Source organism: Falco naumanni, chromosome 13, assembly GCF_017639655.2.
Source record: "Falco naumanni isolate bFalNau1 chromosome 13, bFalNau1.pat, whole genome shotgun sequence".
NCBI lineage: Eukaryota > Metazoa > Chordata > Aves > Falconiformes > Falconidae > Falco > Falco naumanni.
This window is the reverse complement of record NC_054066.1, coordinates 1685454-1701147: the sequence shown is the minus strand read 5'-3', so window position 1 is coordinate 1701147 and position 15694 is coordinate 1685454. Positions and strand designations below refer to the sequence as shown.

General features: G+C 54.1%; 1 protein-coding gene across 2 annotated transcripts in view; it reads left to right on the top strand.

Annotated features, from left to right (window-relative positions):
• The window catches only part of SLCO2A1 (solute carrier organic anion transporter family member 2A1), a 30015-nt gene extending 17611 nt beyond the window's left edge, over nucleotides 1-12404 (top strand). For both annotated transcript variants that reach the window (XM_040613277.1, XM_040613276.1), the window contains 11 exons: nucleotides 962-1177; nucleotides 3233-3331; nucleotides 4971-5104; nucleotides 6257-6338; nucleotides 7398-7562; nucleotides 8605-8794; nucleotides 10391-10550; nucleotides 10917-11086; nucleotides 11267-11331; nucleotides 11488-11608; nucleotides 11736-12404. In XM_040613277.1, the coding sequence (XP_040469211.1) occupies nucleotides 962-1177; nucleotides 3233-3331; nucleotides 4971-5104; nucleotides 6257-6338; nucleotides 7398-7562; nucleotides 8605-8794; nucleotides 10391-10550; nucleotides 10917-11086; nucleotides 11267-11331; nucleotides 11488-11608; nucleotides 11736-11856 (1523 nt within the window). In that variant the 3' untranslated portion in view covers nucleotides 11857-12404. The remainder of the gene's footprint in view (nucleotides 1-961; nucleotides 1178-3232; nucleotides 3332-4970; nucleotides 5105-6256; nucleotides 6339-7397; nucleotides 7563-8604; nucleotides 8795-10390; nucleotides 10551-10916; nucleotides 11087-11266; nucleotides 11332-11487; nucleotides 11609-11735) is intronic.
• Nucleotides 12405-15694: the final 3290 nt, after the last annotated feature.

Below are 15694 nucleotides of genomic sequence, written 5' to 3'. Positions count from 1 at the left end.
GGGTACCACAAGGGAGCAAAGACCATTGATAACAAAAAGCCAGCCATGGGCTGGGTATACCCTCGTTGAACCGCGAGCAGCCTCGCTCCATGGCATGCCATCTGGCATGGGAGGTTTCTGTGGCTTTTGTTTTTGCTGTGGTAACATCTTTATTAGAAAAGGAGGCTCCTTCTGTCTGGCAACGTGGACTCTGTAGACAACGTGCCTTCAAATGGACTTACATAAGGATTTTTGTGGTGACCTACTATTAGGAATGTGCTGCCGCGCTATGCCAATGAAAACCCCGTATCACCTGATAAATATTTGGTTTTGGTTTGTGTCTGTTTGCTCAGAAGTGTAGAAAATCCAGAGTTATTGCATTAACAAGAAAGAGGTGATAGGAATGTTGAACCAATTACAAATAATGAAAAAAAAAAAAAAAAAAAAGAAAAAACAAAAGCTGGAGTGGGAAGAGCTAGCAAGGAAAGGCCAGGACGCTCTGTTTGCTCTGTAACCCCTTCATTTTGCATGAAAGCCAGCTTTTTCCACCTGTGAATATTTAGGGTTTTCCACTGGCTTTGACACCATCTGTCCAAAGACTTTAGTGGGTCGGCTGGTCCCAGCGCTGCCGCAGCTTGGCAGGAGAGGTTTTTATCCTCTGCGGGCAGCTGGAATGCAGCTCGCGGGAGCTGGGCTGCAGGCTGGCCCTTCGCAGGAGAAACTAATGTGCTTCCTTCCTCTCTGGCCAGCTTGTCTTTAAAAGTATGATAAAACCCACAGCCTCGTCATTTGCTACGCTGACCTCAGTATAATACCCCAAAGGAAGGGAAAGATGATGAGAACTGCTAAATAAAACGAGCAATCCATCTGAAATCCAGCAGTGAGTGCCTACTCAGCAAACCTGGGTGATTTCCCAGGTTTGGTGTGGGAGGAGGCAGGGGACATGCCCAGCGTTGTAACATTCATTATTTTTCCCTTTCAGGTAACAAAAGCCAGGTCCAGGCTGAACTCTGCTATGCAGAGAATAAGTTTGTGTGCCCGAACACCACCCAGGATCCCCAGAAGGAGGCCAGCAGCATATGGGCAATGATGGTCATTGCCCAGCTGCTGGCTGGAATTGGGACAGTTCCCATCCAGCCCTTTGGAATATCCTACGTAGACGACTTTGCAGAAGCAAACAATTCCCCGCTGTACGTTGGTAAGTGGGACCATCGCTGGATGTTGTTGTGTATCCTCTGGACCTTAGAGGTGAGGTGTAGAGGTGCTCATCTGGAGAGGATGATCTGTGGACATGGGCTGAGTGGCCAGCGTGACTCAGATGCGATCCTCCCCCATTAAAAGGCTGGGCTGTCCCTCCCCTTGACGGTCAGCTCTTCTCTGTAGGGTCACATGGAAGCTGTGGGTCGTAGGAAGCCAAAGAATCAGGGAAAGGAGGTCAGATGGATGGGCTGGGTCTTCTCCCTTGCGTCTGTGAGAGCTTATGCCATCCATGGGGGGAAACAGCAGTAAGGAAACCTTCTCAGAGGCTGTCTCCTGCTCTTATCGAGCATCAGTTGATCACAGTTCAACCAGAGGTGTGACAGCCTGCAGGAGCCAATTAACACAGGGGTTTGGATCAAGGGTTCAAGATCGGCATGTCTCCCATGAGATCAGCCCGTGCCCGGTGGGGGCTCCCAGGCTCGGGAGGACTGCTTCATTGCAAAGAGGTAGGAGCTGGCTGCCATGTTACAAGATATTTTTGTCCTCTGGATGGCAATCCCCATCTGGCACTGGCCTGCCTACGTGAGCTTCAAGCTCAGCCCATAAGCTATTTACAAACTCAATTCCTCCTCGTGACGAACAATGTCTTTAAAGCAGCCAAAGGCATCAGCGTGATTTAAGAGGCCAAAGCGGATGTTCCAAAATAAGGTAAGCCCTAATGGAGAAGGAAAGCCTTCAGAGTTAGACTCCCAAGGACAGGCTTTGGACAAACACCGGAGTGCTTGGCAGGGTCTCCAGACCCACCCAGGTGTGCTTTGCTCCAGGCTCCTGCTGGGAAGGGCTGCTGCACCACCAACGTTTCCTGTGCGGCCAGTACTCGCTCTTCTCAGCTCAGATACAGTGGTCTGGACTGGCAGAAGGAGGGACAGGGCACCCTGGGCTTCCCCGCGTGATGAGGGATCACCGTTCCCAGGACCTCTGAGTGCCCTTTGGAGCCCCAAGTTGGCAGGTCCTGAAGATGAAGGAAAATGGGACTGGCTTGTTCTTTATACTATGGGGGGGTCACTTTAGGGCCATGGAATGTCCATGTCAGGGGGGATGGCTACTGGGAGCCTGGATTGCCTCAATACAACGTAAATACCATTGCCCTTCGAGTCTTGTTTCATTTTAGGTCTCAGCATCTTCCTGTGAAAAGGAACACTACTGTCTGTGCATGAGGTTAAATATTCCTTCTCTAAAGACCCTGCCCTTCAATACTTCGGTTTATATTACAGAAACAAAAGCACTGCCTTGCTTAATAAAAAAAAAAAAAAAAAAAGTGTTTTTAAAATAGTTGCACAGCCGAGGCATAGCAGTGGATCAGGCACTTTCATACCCAGTGTGCTCAAACGCTCCAGATCAGCAAAATGCACAGAAATGGTCACTGCAGCTCAAGCAAACTGTCTCCCTTTCAGCATCTCAAGAAGGTTGTGCAAAGAGTTTCTTTCAGGGAGGGAACCTGAATCCTTTCATTCTAAAGGAGCCAAAGGGAAACATTTTGACCTTACGGGTTAGGTCCAAGTTATCTGGTTTTTGAACAAGGATAGTTCAGCTGAACCAAGTGTGATCTGTTGGCCTTTTTGCTGTCAGCATCGTTCACCTCCCCTGGTTTGCACCAAATGTTTTCACTTGGATGTAAGGCTTTTAAGGTCTCCATCACCTGCAGGAGTCCAGGGTGCCACTGCCCTGCTGCTTTCTCCCTTCATCACCGTGAATCAGGGATGTTGACAGTGTAGCTGACAACTTTTAGTGCATCAGCAAAGCTGTGATGGCAGCAGAGCAGATGGATTTTTTTCTGCAGGCAGCTGCTTGCCTTCCTCATAATCCTGTTAGCTAAACACCACGCTCAGCACCTGAGCAATGGGGATCTTACCATCTGCTGCTTGATAAAAGATGTTTTTTTGCTCTGCACGTTGTAACACCATTCCTGCCTGACACAGGAAGACAAAAGCCAGATCTGCATTGAAGCTACCATTCCCTGCTCACACCGGCACTCTCTGCTCCCTTTTTTCAGCAATCCTCTTCGCCATTGCTGTGTTTGGCCCTGCTTTTGGATACTTGTTGGGATCCGTGGTGCTGCGGCTCTTTGTGGATATTGGAAGAGTTGATATTGGTGAGTATTTCTCAAGTAGCGATGGTCCTCCTAAAAGCCTTATGTGAGTCAGAAGCACACTCTGAGATGACTGGTGGCAGAAGCCACCAGTCCCATGACCCACAAAACCCACTCCTCTGGAAAGACCTGAACCTGGAATAGCACCCCCAGCACATTCCTTCACTCTGTCTCCCCGTGAGGAAGGCTACGGATAGTCCTGGAGCCACTACGGAAGCAGAGCCCTGTGGTAGGGACATTTCAATGTCCTACTCATGGTGCTGCACGGAAGCACTGGTGGTCACTGCTGGGGTCTGCCCACTGCTGCCATGCTGAGGAAGTAGCACACTACCCCGGCACAGTGGTGGAGAGGAGCAGGGGCATCTGAAGCATCCAGGGATGAAGACAACCACAGGGCAACCACTGTCCGATGGGTGCACGGGAAGGCTTGATTCTGCCCGTCGTCCTCCCCACCACCCTTCACCAGCATCTGCAGAGGGGGACCGAGCCAGTGCCAGCGCGGGGCTTATTTTCTTTATCTGGTGCATGCTTATTATTTCTGGTAACTTAATCACTGAAGAATTCTCCACAGCTTCATCATTAATGTGGCTTTTCCTGAGTTTCCTTAGAGAGATCAGAGCTCGCCTGACATTTTTGTCCGGTGCCTGATAAGAATAATAAATGAAACTGGGGCAGGAAATGGCAAAAAGCCTTGGCTTGCTCCCCACGGCGGCAGACGGATTTAGCAGTCTCTGCCCAGTCGCTCCATGATGACGTTCAAGCTCCAGAGTGGAGTGGTCCTGTTTGGGGAAGTGGGGCGATTGTTTCAGTGGGGTGTGGGCTCCTCTCCTGCCGCACCCTGGCACGGGGCTCCCACCCGGAGACTGCTGCTGGTTCCTTTCCCAGCCACCATGTCCCGGCAATGGGGAGATGCGGTCCCCATGCCAAGCCAAGCAATCTGTCAACCTCCCGTGAGCATCGCTTGGCCCAGCCGAAGGATGTCTGTACTGGAGACGGAGTGGCTCTCACCTTCTCCTCCTTTTTCCGGAGAAGGCGCCCAGAGTTTCTTCCACTCGGAAACCAGGCTCATTAGCAGCACTCTTCTGCCAGCACGGGTCCTTCCCTTGGTCTCTGCAAGCAGAGAGTGACCAAGCCAGGAACAATGGGAGAGCAGTTTTTTCCAGGAAAGGGGCTGTGGCATTTCCCAGTCCCTGTCTCGATTCAGCATCCCTGGCAGGCGGCGCGGTCCAAGCCCACCGTACACCCCAGGCAGAGGAGGATGGAGTTGGGTCCCCACAACTGCCACCTTACTGGCTGGCTCGACAGGGAAGAGTTGAACCTGGGCCATCAACATACTTCGATGCTGACTAAATCCATCCTACAGTCATCTGGGAGGCTCAGCACAGTTTGGATGGGGAGTGGCGGTGCAGGTTCCTGGCCAAAGGAAGGGAGGTCAAACACTGTCAGGGCTGGTCTTGCTACCAGTGCTGGTGGGACCTCCCATCTCCAGCCATTTGCTCTTCCACGCTGGTGAAGAGTCCCTTGGAGTGTGCCCACACGGACCCTTTGTGCTCCACCAGTCTGTGTTTGCACAGGTGTTTGCCCTTTTCACCCTCAGGCGTGCAGAAGCAGAGCTCTTACGATGGGTCCTTGTGTCTTGCAGCTACAGTGGCCCTGACGCCGAGGGACCAGCGGTGGATCGGAGCCTGGTGGCTGGGACTGCTGATCTCCTCAGGCTGCTTGGTGCTCACATCCATTCCTTATTTCTTTTTCCCTCGGTACATGCTGAAAGGAGAGGTGAGACCTCATCTCCAGAGGGCCAGAACATTTCGGTGGCAGGGCTGCGCTCGGGGAGGGAATACCTGTCTCCGGAGGAGAGGGGTGGGAGGGAGGAAGGGAGCCCAGCAACCCTCCTCAGGTGTGGTTACAACTCCTCACAAGTTTTCTGGGCGAGCTTTGTGCCTCTAACACACGAAGGACGAGACCCTTTACTTCCTGACCATTAGCTGGAAAGCCAGAACCACCACAGCTCAGCGGACCAAACCCAGACTTCACATCCTTCCCGCTAGCTGCATTGGCAGCATCTCTTGGGAAGGCTTTGGGTAGACCTGTGCCTTCCCTGGAGCAGTGGGAGGGCTGGGTGGCTTCTTGGGGCTCCTGCATGCTGTCCTCCTTGGTAAGGGGTCTGTCCGTGGGGATTTGACACCCCCGGGGTGTCTGACCCAGTTCTGCTGGTGATGGCTGTATCTTAATGCCCCATTGCAACACCCTCTGCAAGGACCTCCTCCCCTGACGCCGGCAGCAGCAGCAGCGGTGGCAACCCCCGCTCGGAGCCGAGCGTCCCCAAGGAACAGCACTGGGATAAAGCTGGGCAGAAGACTTTGATAAATGGGCTTTTGTTTTGGGGAAAAACTGCGGAAAAGGGACAAGTTTCCCATTAAAACAAATTTTAAAAGATGCAAAATTATTATTCAGTGTTTTCAAAGCAAAGCCCCACTGGGTCAGTTTCAAAAGTAGTTTCATTTTGTTTTGTTTTGAAATAGTTTAATCATTGATTCTTTAAAGGTCAAAATCAAACCCCAAATATTTCATTATTATAGCAGGAGGACTCATCATTGAGCCGACCTGTCTCCAACTTCCATTGTCAGACTTTTTGCAGGATTAAAGAAGAGGTACCTTGCCAGGGTTCAGGCAAGGAAAGCTTCCCAAGTTCTCAAAACCCTCCCGAGCAGGACAAGCGTTTGTCTTGCAGCTCTGCTCAAGGGCTGCCGTGACTTTGGAGATAATCCACCCCCTCGCTGTAATGGGAAGGGAAACTCTCAGGCTTGGCTGGGGGTCGAAGGCATCTGGGACAGACCCTGCTCCTCCGGAGCTCGCTGCCTGCCGGGACGGTGCCAGCCACGCACGGGTGCTGCCCTCACCGCAGGCTGCTCTTCTCTCCCTCCCCAGGACCCGAACGCGGAGGCTGGCATGCTCAGGAAGATGGAGAAGGGGGTAGCTGACGAAACCTCTCTGCTGGAGTTTATAAAAAGTAAAGGGCTGGCACTTAAAGGCGAGGGTGATGTGGGACACCGGGCCACGCTGGGTGGGTGGAGGCCACCACGCCAGCACTGCCCCGCTGAGGGGCTTCGTGGGAGCCGTGGGGTCTGGCCACCACGCTGCGGGCGATGCCAGGGCCAGAAGCACCTCCAGGGCTGTAGCACACCCTTCCCTAAGGATGTGGGGGAGGCGGACGCAGCCTCCCCTTGCTGTGGAGCAGAGGTCTGTGGGGCCTGAATTGTTTCTGAAGGTTGGTTTGAGGATTGTAAATGGCGTGAGCGTGCTGGGTGGTGTAACACAGCTCCGGGAGAGGCCACCGGGTGCTGGCGCCAGTGGCCGCCGCTTTGGGAAGGTCACCGCACTGCAGCTTCTGCGGGTTTGTGTGTGTGTAGCTGAAACTGGCTTGAGTAGGGGGGTCACTGGTGAGAGAGACCAGTTTAATGACTTCTTCCAGCTCCTAGGATGACTTCTTTCCAGCTAAAGACCCTCTCTCCTTCCCTCTCCGTCCAGCACAGCCATAACCTGGCGCTGCCAGCTCCCACTTCTCTCTCTCGCTGGGCTTTGAGGAATGATGCCGGGTCTGTGGGGCACTCTGCTAGAAGGGGCAAGCTAATTAGAGACCAAATAAGCAGGCTGCTCCCGAGCAGCCTGGAGTCAGCCTGCCTCTGCTGAAAGGGCAGGGAGGACGCGATGTCCCATGGCGCTCATCAGCTGCAGGAGCGGCTCTGGTCGCACCGCCCGAGGGTACGGGCCCTGCTCCAGGAGGACAAATGCACCGGGGCTGCGAAGTGCTCCTTGTGAGTCCAGGAAGGGGGAGAGGAAGGGTAGTGGGCAGAGCCGGCCCTCCACCTCGCTTCTCACAGTGCTTTGGCCACGGTCCTGCCAGCTGCCGGGCCAGATCAGGGTGCCTCCCCTTTCATTTTCCGTGCCCTTGGACATCCCCTGCACTAACTCCCAGGGAACAGCCTAAGGGTGGGGGGTTTCACAGTACAGATTGCTGACGTGAGGAACCCAGGGATAAAATACGTTTTTTCCTGCTGTTTCCCTGTAGGATTCCCAAAGATATTCCTCAGGCTGCTCCTCAACCCCCTCTTCATCCTCCTGGTGCTGGCTCAGTGCAGCTTCTCCTCCGTCATTGCGGGTCTGGCCACCTTCCTCAACAAGTTCCTGGAGAAGCAGTACGGTGCCTCCTCCTCCTACGCCAACTTCCTCATAGGTGAGTGCAGCCAGGCAGGCAGCAGCAGCCGTAGGGTGAAAAATACCCATCCGACACCAAAAAATCAGAGACAAAACTCTGTCATACTCATTTTTCAGTTTTCGAAAGCAGGCATTCTTTATTTTCAGTGCCAGATGCACGGGGGAGAAGTTCCGCCCGACGTGCATATCGACTTTGTTCACCGTTTATCTTTATATAGCCAGCCTATACATATTAATGACATTTCTGAGAAATTATTAACATATTCATTACAATTCCAAAACTACTTGTCATACCTACATGCTTACTATGCGTGTGTGGTCTAATGGGTCGGGGGTCCTCTGGTGGTCATTTGGGACATCTTCATCATTTCTTCATCCTCTTCCTCATCATCTTCCTCTTCTTCTTCTCTTCCTTTTCGTGACCTTCTCTTCTCCTGGCCCTGTTTCGAGTACTCTTGGGTCATGTCTTGGTTTCGGACCGGTTCTTTTCTACTGGTAGCTAAACTACACAATGCAGCGTTGTACAGCTCAGCAACGTCACGGGCACATTAGTTGCAACATTTACAATTAAGCACAACTGGTAAAATTCCTCCAGTGTCACATTGGCCAGGAGCCACCTGCCCATATTCCCCAGTTTTTATAAATCCTTCAGGAGGAAGTAATGGGAAACTGATATTCGGATGACACCCAGGGATCACCTTAAGATGGGTGATGACTTCCCTGACCTGAGACGCCTGCGGGCCAGGACTCTGCTGTCTACATTTGTTCACTCTCTCTGGTGGGCCAGCAACCACTCTCATTGAAAACTTGCAGCCCCACCACGTGGGTGAAGCGGGTCTGGACCACTCGGATGCTTGGTCTTGCATCTCTCTAAGCCAGATTTCCGAGGCTTAGGTTTCTCATAGGTGCCAGCTGCCTTGGGTTTTGGCCTGTCTTGGGTAACAGTGGGGTCTCTGGGTTCTCCCAGTCACCATGAGGTCAAATCCACTACCTCCAACCCCTGTCCACAGGGAGGTGACTGGCAGGCAGGATCCCCAGCTAATGCCGTCGTTCCTCTGCAGGAGCTGTGAACCTGCCAGCAGCAGCACTTGGGATGCTCTTAGGAGGAATCATCATGAAACGTTTTGTCTTCTCCCTCCGGGCCATCCCCCGGTTTGCTGTGGTGGTGCTCGTTTTCTCCATTCTCATCTGCTTGCCCATTTTCTTCATGGGCTGCTCCACAGGGCGCATCGATGGGATCTACCCCCCCAGGTAACGCAGGCACTTGCGTTTTCAGCTCCTTGTTCCTCCAGCTCTTGGCACAATTACCCATGGGGTGGGATACATGCAGGTGGAGGGCAAGAGGCAGTAGACATCACCATGCTACTGCTTGCTGCTTGGTCCCACTGCCTGGGGGAGATCTAAGCGCTATACAGCACAGAAAGCTTGGGAGGGCGTTTATTCCTGTTTTTCTGTACCAAACCAGCAGGGTGTATTTTGCGCTCTGGATTTCTAGGGGGAAATTAGTAACGTTAGTGCCCACGTCCACATCAACCCTACACATGGGCACCTCGTGTGCTCCCTTTGTTCCAGCTGGACATCACCTTGTTCCTCATCTGGCTGGAAACTTTTGGCTCTTCTTGCCATGTCTTTTTAAGGTGAAAATGACATTTAGACTCCACCCCAGGCTTGCTGTCAAGTACATCGTGCTCATTTCCCAACGCACTGCCAGCAAGGGGCTTTCGTACAGATGTTTCCCATTGCTCACCAGCAATAAGCCTCCTGTCCTAGGGGTATGGTGGAGGGGTGAGGGACAGGGCAGTCCCTGTGCTTCACCCACTTAAATAGCCATGGTGAAGGAAAGCAACAGCACGCTGCCAATCCACGTGTGGGTGACATGTTTATATTTTGCTCTGAGCTCCGTACAGCACGCACCGCGCACTCAGGGGCATATGGAAGCCCGCTGAGGCGCTGGCATCTCAAGCTTTCTGCATGAGAGCAAGGCTTCAGACGTGAGGAGACCCCTCAGCTCAAGATCAGGTGCTGCAAGTGCTAAGTTTTGAGCAGCACCTTGGCCTCTCAGCATTCACACAAGTTGACTGCCTGACTTGGCTCCAGTCTTGATGGGCTTTGCTGGGGGAGCTAGGAGCTGCTGGGGGGACTTGCATGGGAAAGGAGGCTCTTACCTTATACTGTTTTGGAAACCTGCCCCCCTGCAATGGCAGCAGCGCATGAAGGCCTTTTGCCTGGGTCCCCAGGTAGCTGTGGGCTAAGTGGATGGGTAAACTGGAGCCCAGCCCCATCCCACTGTGCCCAAAGGCAGGTCGGTCCCTGGTGCCAGCTTCCCGTAGGAGACGGACTGCTCTGCTCCAGCAGGTGAACTCCCTTGGGTAGCAAGGCAAGACAGGACAGATAATTTGATTTGTCCTCTTGACTTTCACACTGTCGTCAGGCTTGTTTGGAAACGAGCCCGCTTCCAATTTCTGTCTGAATGGTGTTTCCAGCTGGGGCTGTTCGCACATCTGTTTGCGCAGCTCTGGATGGAGCCCAGATATGTTTCTCCAGGCATTTGGCCGATTAGTTTTCAGCTGGGGCACTGTTTGGGGCTGGGATGTGTGTGTGTGTGTGTGTGTGTGTGGAGTGTGTGAGTGCTTGTTTGCAGACATAACATAATTACTGCTACATTCACTGTACACTTGCAAAGGTACCTGCAGGGGATCAGGGTCTGGCAGAAGGCCAGCTTGCTGCTGGCACCATCCCAGCACGAATAGGAATGGGGAAACTGGTCAACTAGTCAGAGGGATTTTTCTTCCTCCTGTCCTAGTTCTTTATTTTTTTTAAATTTTTTTTTCTCCTCCTTTTTGGCAGTACATTGAGTTCCCAGCAGCAGGTTAAGATGCCAAGTGGGTGCCACTGCTCTGAGCACATCTTTCACCCAGTGTGTGGAGAAAACAACGTGGAGTACATCTCCCCCTGCTTCGCTGGCTGCACAAACAGCACCGCTAATTCTTCCACTCCCGAAAAAACAGTGAGTAAACCAAGGGGTTTGCAAAGCAGAGCGCACCTTGCTCACTGGTGACGGTGGAGCTAGTGATGCTGTAGGAACCTGAGAAATGCAGTAACGGGGCAGAGCCTTTTTGACACAGTAAGCGGGGAGGACTACTGGAGATGAAGTCCTGAGGTGTGAGAGAGAATTGCTGCAATGCCCTGGGAGTCTGCTTGGAGAAATGGGGATGGCAGCACATCCCATTGCAGGATCCCACGGTCGTGCCTTAAAATAGGAGCTGATGCTCTTGTCAGTCTTCTGCAAAGTGATGTGGTCTGGTGCATCACTAAAAACCCTCCTCTTGGCTTTGGGAGCTTTACATTTGTTTCTTCCAAATGTTTCCAACAGATCTACAAGAACTGTTCCCTGATCCCTGCTGGGAACGGTCTGTCCTTCGCCAAGACAGGCTCCTGTCCACTCAGCTGCTCCCACATGCTCCTTCCTGCCGTATTCCTCATCTCCTTTGCTGCCCTGGTAGCCTGCCTGTCCCACAACCCCCTCTACATGATGGTTTTACGGTGAGCAGTGGGCAGGGGCGGGTCGCAAGGCACTGGGGGAAGCATGATGTGATGGGTTCCCCATGCTGGGGATCAATGGAGCCTCTCAAACGTGCAACCAGGCCAAGGTGCTTGGCCAAATGCAGAGCCACCAGTGGCAGCTCTGACCACCCCCCACCCCCCATGGCTTCTCCCCTGCAGGGTGGTGAACCAGGATGAGAAGTCATTTGCCATTGGAGTCCAGTTCTTACTAATGAGGCTGCTGGGTGAGTGTCCATCTCCCAGTGAGGCTGGGGGAAGGCAGCAGGGTGCTCAGAGGCTTGCCCAAGCCCCAGGAGGTGTTGAACCTCCTCAGGGACAGCAAGCAAAGCATCCAGGCAGGGCAGGGTGGGCAGCCTGACTCCATCCTCTCTTCTCCAAAGCCTGGCTGCCAGCCCCAGCCATGTTTGGTGCCCTCATCGATTCCTCCTGCATCTACTGGCAAAAGCAGTGCACCCAGCGCCGGTTCTGCGCCTACTACAACAATGACTTCCTCCGCAACAGGTACCCTTGCTGTGTGTCCCCCTGTCCCCCCCTCAGTGGGGACAACCATGGGGATGGTCCCCGGCGCAGCCTGGTGCTGGCTGGAGGTGCCATCTCCAGACACAGCATCTCCCCACTCTTCTGACAGATACCTGGGGCTGCAGGTGGGCTACAAGGTGGTGGGCACCATCCTCCTCGCCCTCATCAGCTGGAAGGTGAAGAGGAGTAAGGAGTACAACGTGCAGGAGAAGGCAGCGGGGCTGGTGTAGCCCACCCAAGGACTGACTCCACACCCCCCGTTACCCACTGCCAGTACTTTGTCTTTTTTGGGTTTGTTTTTCCTCCTAAGGGAGCGAGTTCACCGTAGCAGCTCTGAGCTCCCCTCCTGCAGCCGTGCTCCCGGCGAGGGATGCTCCATGCCAGCCCCATCCTGGCACCGGCTTCTCCCAGGCTCTCCAGCGGCACCTTGTCCATCACTTTGGGGAGGGGTAGCCCCCACCAGCTGGAGCAGGAGGCAGATGGGGGCTGGAGCGCAGCCCCATCCCACCAACCCAGAGAAGTGCCTGCTGTGGGCAATGGTCCCTGCTCCGGCGTGACGTCTCCAGCCAGGCAATGCCTGCCCAGCTGGGACAGGAGCAGGGGAAACGGCTGCCAACCCTGTGGGGCTGCCCTGTGCCCCCCCGCCTGCCCCCCCCTCACAGAGGTCAGCGTGGACACTGCACACATGTTGTGAAAAGCTGTAACTAGGGGTTTATCGCAGAACATGTCAGGGTTTGTTGCTTTTTTTATTATAATTAAATAAAGGTCACTTTTCCAACTGTGGTGCTTTGCTGGTCTCCCCCCGCCCCAAGCTGGGGGATGCCTGCAGGTTGCATCCTGGCAGATGCTGAGTGCACCCCTTGCTAGCAAAGGTGAAGAAATGATGGCACGCAGGGCACGCGCTCCTCCTGCAGCTCCACCAGTGATGAGGGGCTGTGCCGAGCAGGCAGGCTGTGCCAGCTCACGGGCCAGGCAGCCCAGGGGCAGCCCTCTGCACCCTGCCTACAGCACCCAAAAGGTGTCTGCACAATTCAGCACAGAGCAGGCAGGGTGCTACATGCATGGGGCTGATGGCAGGGAGCCACAGGCAAGGCACAGCAGGCATCAGGCATGGGGATGGAGGCAGCAGGCAAGAGGCTGTGGGCAGGGGGCTTCAGGCAGGGAGCTGGGACCTGCTTTCAGCAGGATGCAGGCAGCTGAGGGCACGGGCTGGAGGCAGGAGTTGTGAGCAGGGGTGGGCCTGGTGTTGAAGGCATAGTGCAGGAGGCTGGAGGCAGGCAGGGGCTGCGGGCAGGGGCTGTGGGCAGGGACTGCATGCAGACAGCTGCAGGCACAGTGCAGGTGGGTGCAGGCAGGGGCTGGGGTCAGGGGGCTGCAGGCAGGGGCTGTAGGCAGGGTTGTGCAGCACATATCCCTGGCAGCGGTGCATCTGAAGGGAGAACAGCAGCTCCAGGGCCTCCCGGATCTGCTCCGCAGAGATTCACCTGCCCTGCTGCACCGCCTTTCCTGGCAGGATGAAGGCAGCCTGCTAGAACAGAAACAGCAGCAGTGGGACCTGGAGATGCACCCGCTGATAATGATGGCCTGCTGTCACCTGGAGAGGGTGACATGGCAGCACCACTTGACCGCTATCACAGGAATTGTTCCACGAGCTTCTCTGAAGATCCCGGCGCTGTGCAAAGGGCACAACATTCATCGTGCCAGGCCCGTGCTGCTGGAGGGGCAAAGGGCTCGAGGTGAACGCACTGCATCTGAGGAGGCCACATCTCTTCCGCGGCTCCTGTAGGAGGGGCGGCTGCTGAAGCACATTTGACACCCAGAGAGGACCGTGGCAGACGCAGCAATACTATCCACAGGGATGAGACAGCAAAAGATGCTGGAATGTCAGTTGGGTCAGGATCAGTGACGTCCCCGGCCAGGCACAGACACAGCCGTGGCTGAGCTGGAGATCACTACCCACCCCACCCCCCGCCCACCCCCCCCCAGCTCAGGGAGGGACTGAGGGGCAGGGCAGGGGCTCCAGGGCCCATGGGCAAGGAGCATGGGCCGGACAGGGCACCACACCGTCCTCCTCCCTTTCACAGCAGCTGTATCCCCTCCTGGGCAGCATCACAGCCTGAGAGGTGACCTGGATGGGATGGGGAGGGACAGGAGGGGAGCAGAAGAGTTGTCTTGCGTGAACGTATTCAGCCCCTGCTGTCCTTACCCCACCGTTGTGCAGGGCACAGCACGACTTTTCCCCATGCTCTTGGCCAATGAGCCTGCTGCACCCATGCTCACAGCACACAGCTAAGTTCCGTTGCATTTGCCTTTGCTGGGAAAGGCAATAGTTATTCTAGTTGTTTTGCTTCCAAGACAGGAATAGCAAATGTCTCTCTCACCTCACCAAGAGGAGAAAATCACCCCCAATATGGTTAAGGTGCACCCCTTTTTACAGAGCAGTGTGACAACCTTGCGATTTGAACAGAATTTTTTTTTTTTTGGCTGCTACCTTCTGGGGGTTTTGTTTGGTTTTTTTGTTTGGTTTTGGTTTTTTTTTCCCTTTACTGTGGTTTATCCTTGTCAATGTCAGTTGGTCCACCTGGGATACGGACGGCTGAAACCGTGAGAAGACTCACCTCTCTGGAAGGAGTACAAGGCTCTTAGAGCAATCATGAATGTGCAGTTGAAGACACAGCTCACCACCCGAAGGTGCCTTGGTTGAATAAATAGTGAATGGAGTACTAGTTGCATGTTTACAACCCTTACAATTATGGAGGCCTTGTCATCAATCATCTTAGGGAGTGTGATTCAAATTAGCAGCTATGATCAAATTAACCTGGCTGTCAGGCAAAGCGGTCACAGAGGGAGTAAAGGGAAAGGAGAGTAGAGGCAGGAGAGGACAGCAGGGGAGCTGCCTTGGATCTGCTCTGGATCAGCAAGTCTATGAAAACAAGGTCTGTCCTGGCTGTTCCCATTCCCACTCCCCCTCCACCTGGCAGGTTTTCCCTTAACACCCACATGACCTTCCTTAACTCTGCTTTCTCCACCTCCATCCCATCAGGGGTAACATCAAGCTGGACAAGCCCCAGGAGGTGTCATCCAGCAAAAGCGTATGAGGTGGCCCAAATGGGGCCAGCACAGAACCTTCTGGCCCCAAAGGTGTCACGGTGGCTGGGGCTAGTCAATGGCTCTATGCACAGGAAAGGTCACAGCTGCAACACCTGGTTTTGGGAGCCTTGGAAACCACCACTGGGGTGCCAGTGTTCAGGCACCACGCTATTTTTGCTTTTCTTTGCCTTTCAGCAATCTCTCCTCCACTTTCATGTGGCTCCCGCTATCCTGGATCTCACTGTGCTTATCAATCCACTCCAAAAGCACCCTTCATTTCCAGGGGAACAATTCACAAGCGATGCACAGCCCATAGCAAAAAACATCCATCAAAAAAGCTCTAAAGGAGAAGGAAAGCCTCAATCCCTGCAGACGTGTAAATGCAGCAGGGTGACTGACTCTGGGTCAGGCAGCTGGAGCAGAAGGAACTGAGTTTATCACATCCTGCTGCCTCACCACAGCCATCCAAACACACTGGCTGCCAAGCCTCAGGAGCAACTTGCCAGGCCAGCACAAAGCCACAGGCTGGGAACAAGGTTTATAAGTAAAAGCAAGAAGCAAAGCACAAAGCTGATGGGGGGGGGGGGGAACCCAACATTCAGATTTTCCAGTTCTGCCCTTTTCCCTGAGCAACTGGGGAAAACCAGCCACAAATATTTAACAGGCAAGTCATGGAGTGCAGCCCAAAACCCACACGCAGCTCTGCAACAACCCAATGCACACGCCGTCCTCCGGCACGAGTGGCACTGGGTGCAGCCCCAGCTCAGCCACGCTGCCCTACACACCGTGCTCAGGCAGGGAGAGCTGGTGGCTCCATCCAGCTACAGGGTGCCACTGCCACCCCCCCCCCCCCGGCAGGGCGAGTGCTCTGTGACTTCAACCCCAACAGCTGTGCACAGTGCACTGCAGCTGGCCTGAGCTCTCCAGTGCATTTGAGCAAAGTACTTTTTTTTTTTTTTTTTTTTTCCTCTCCAGGTT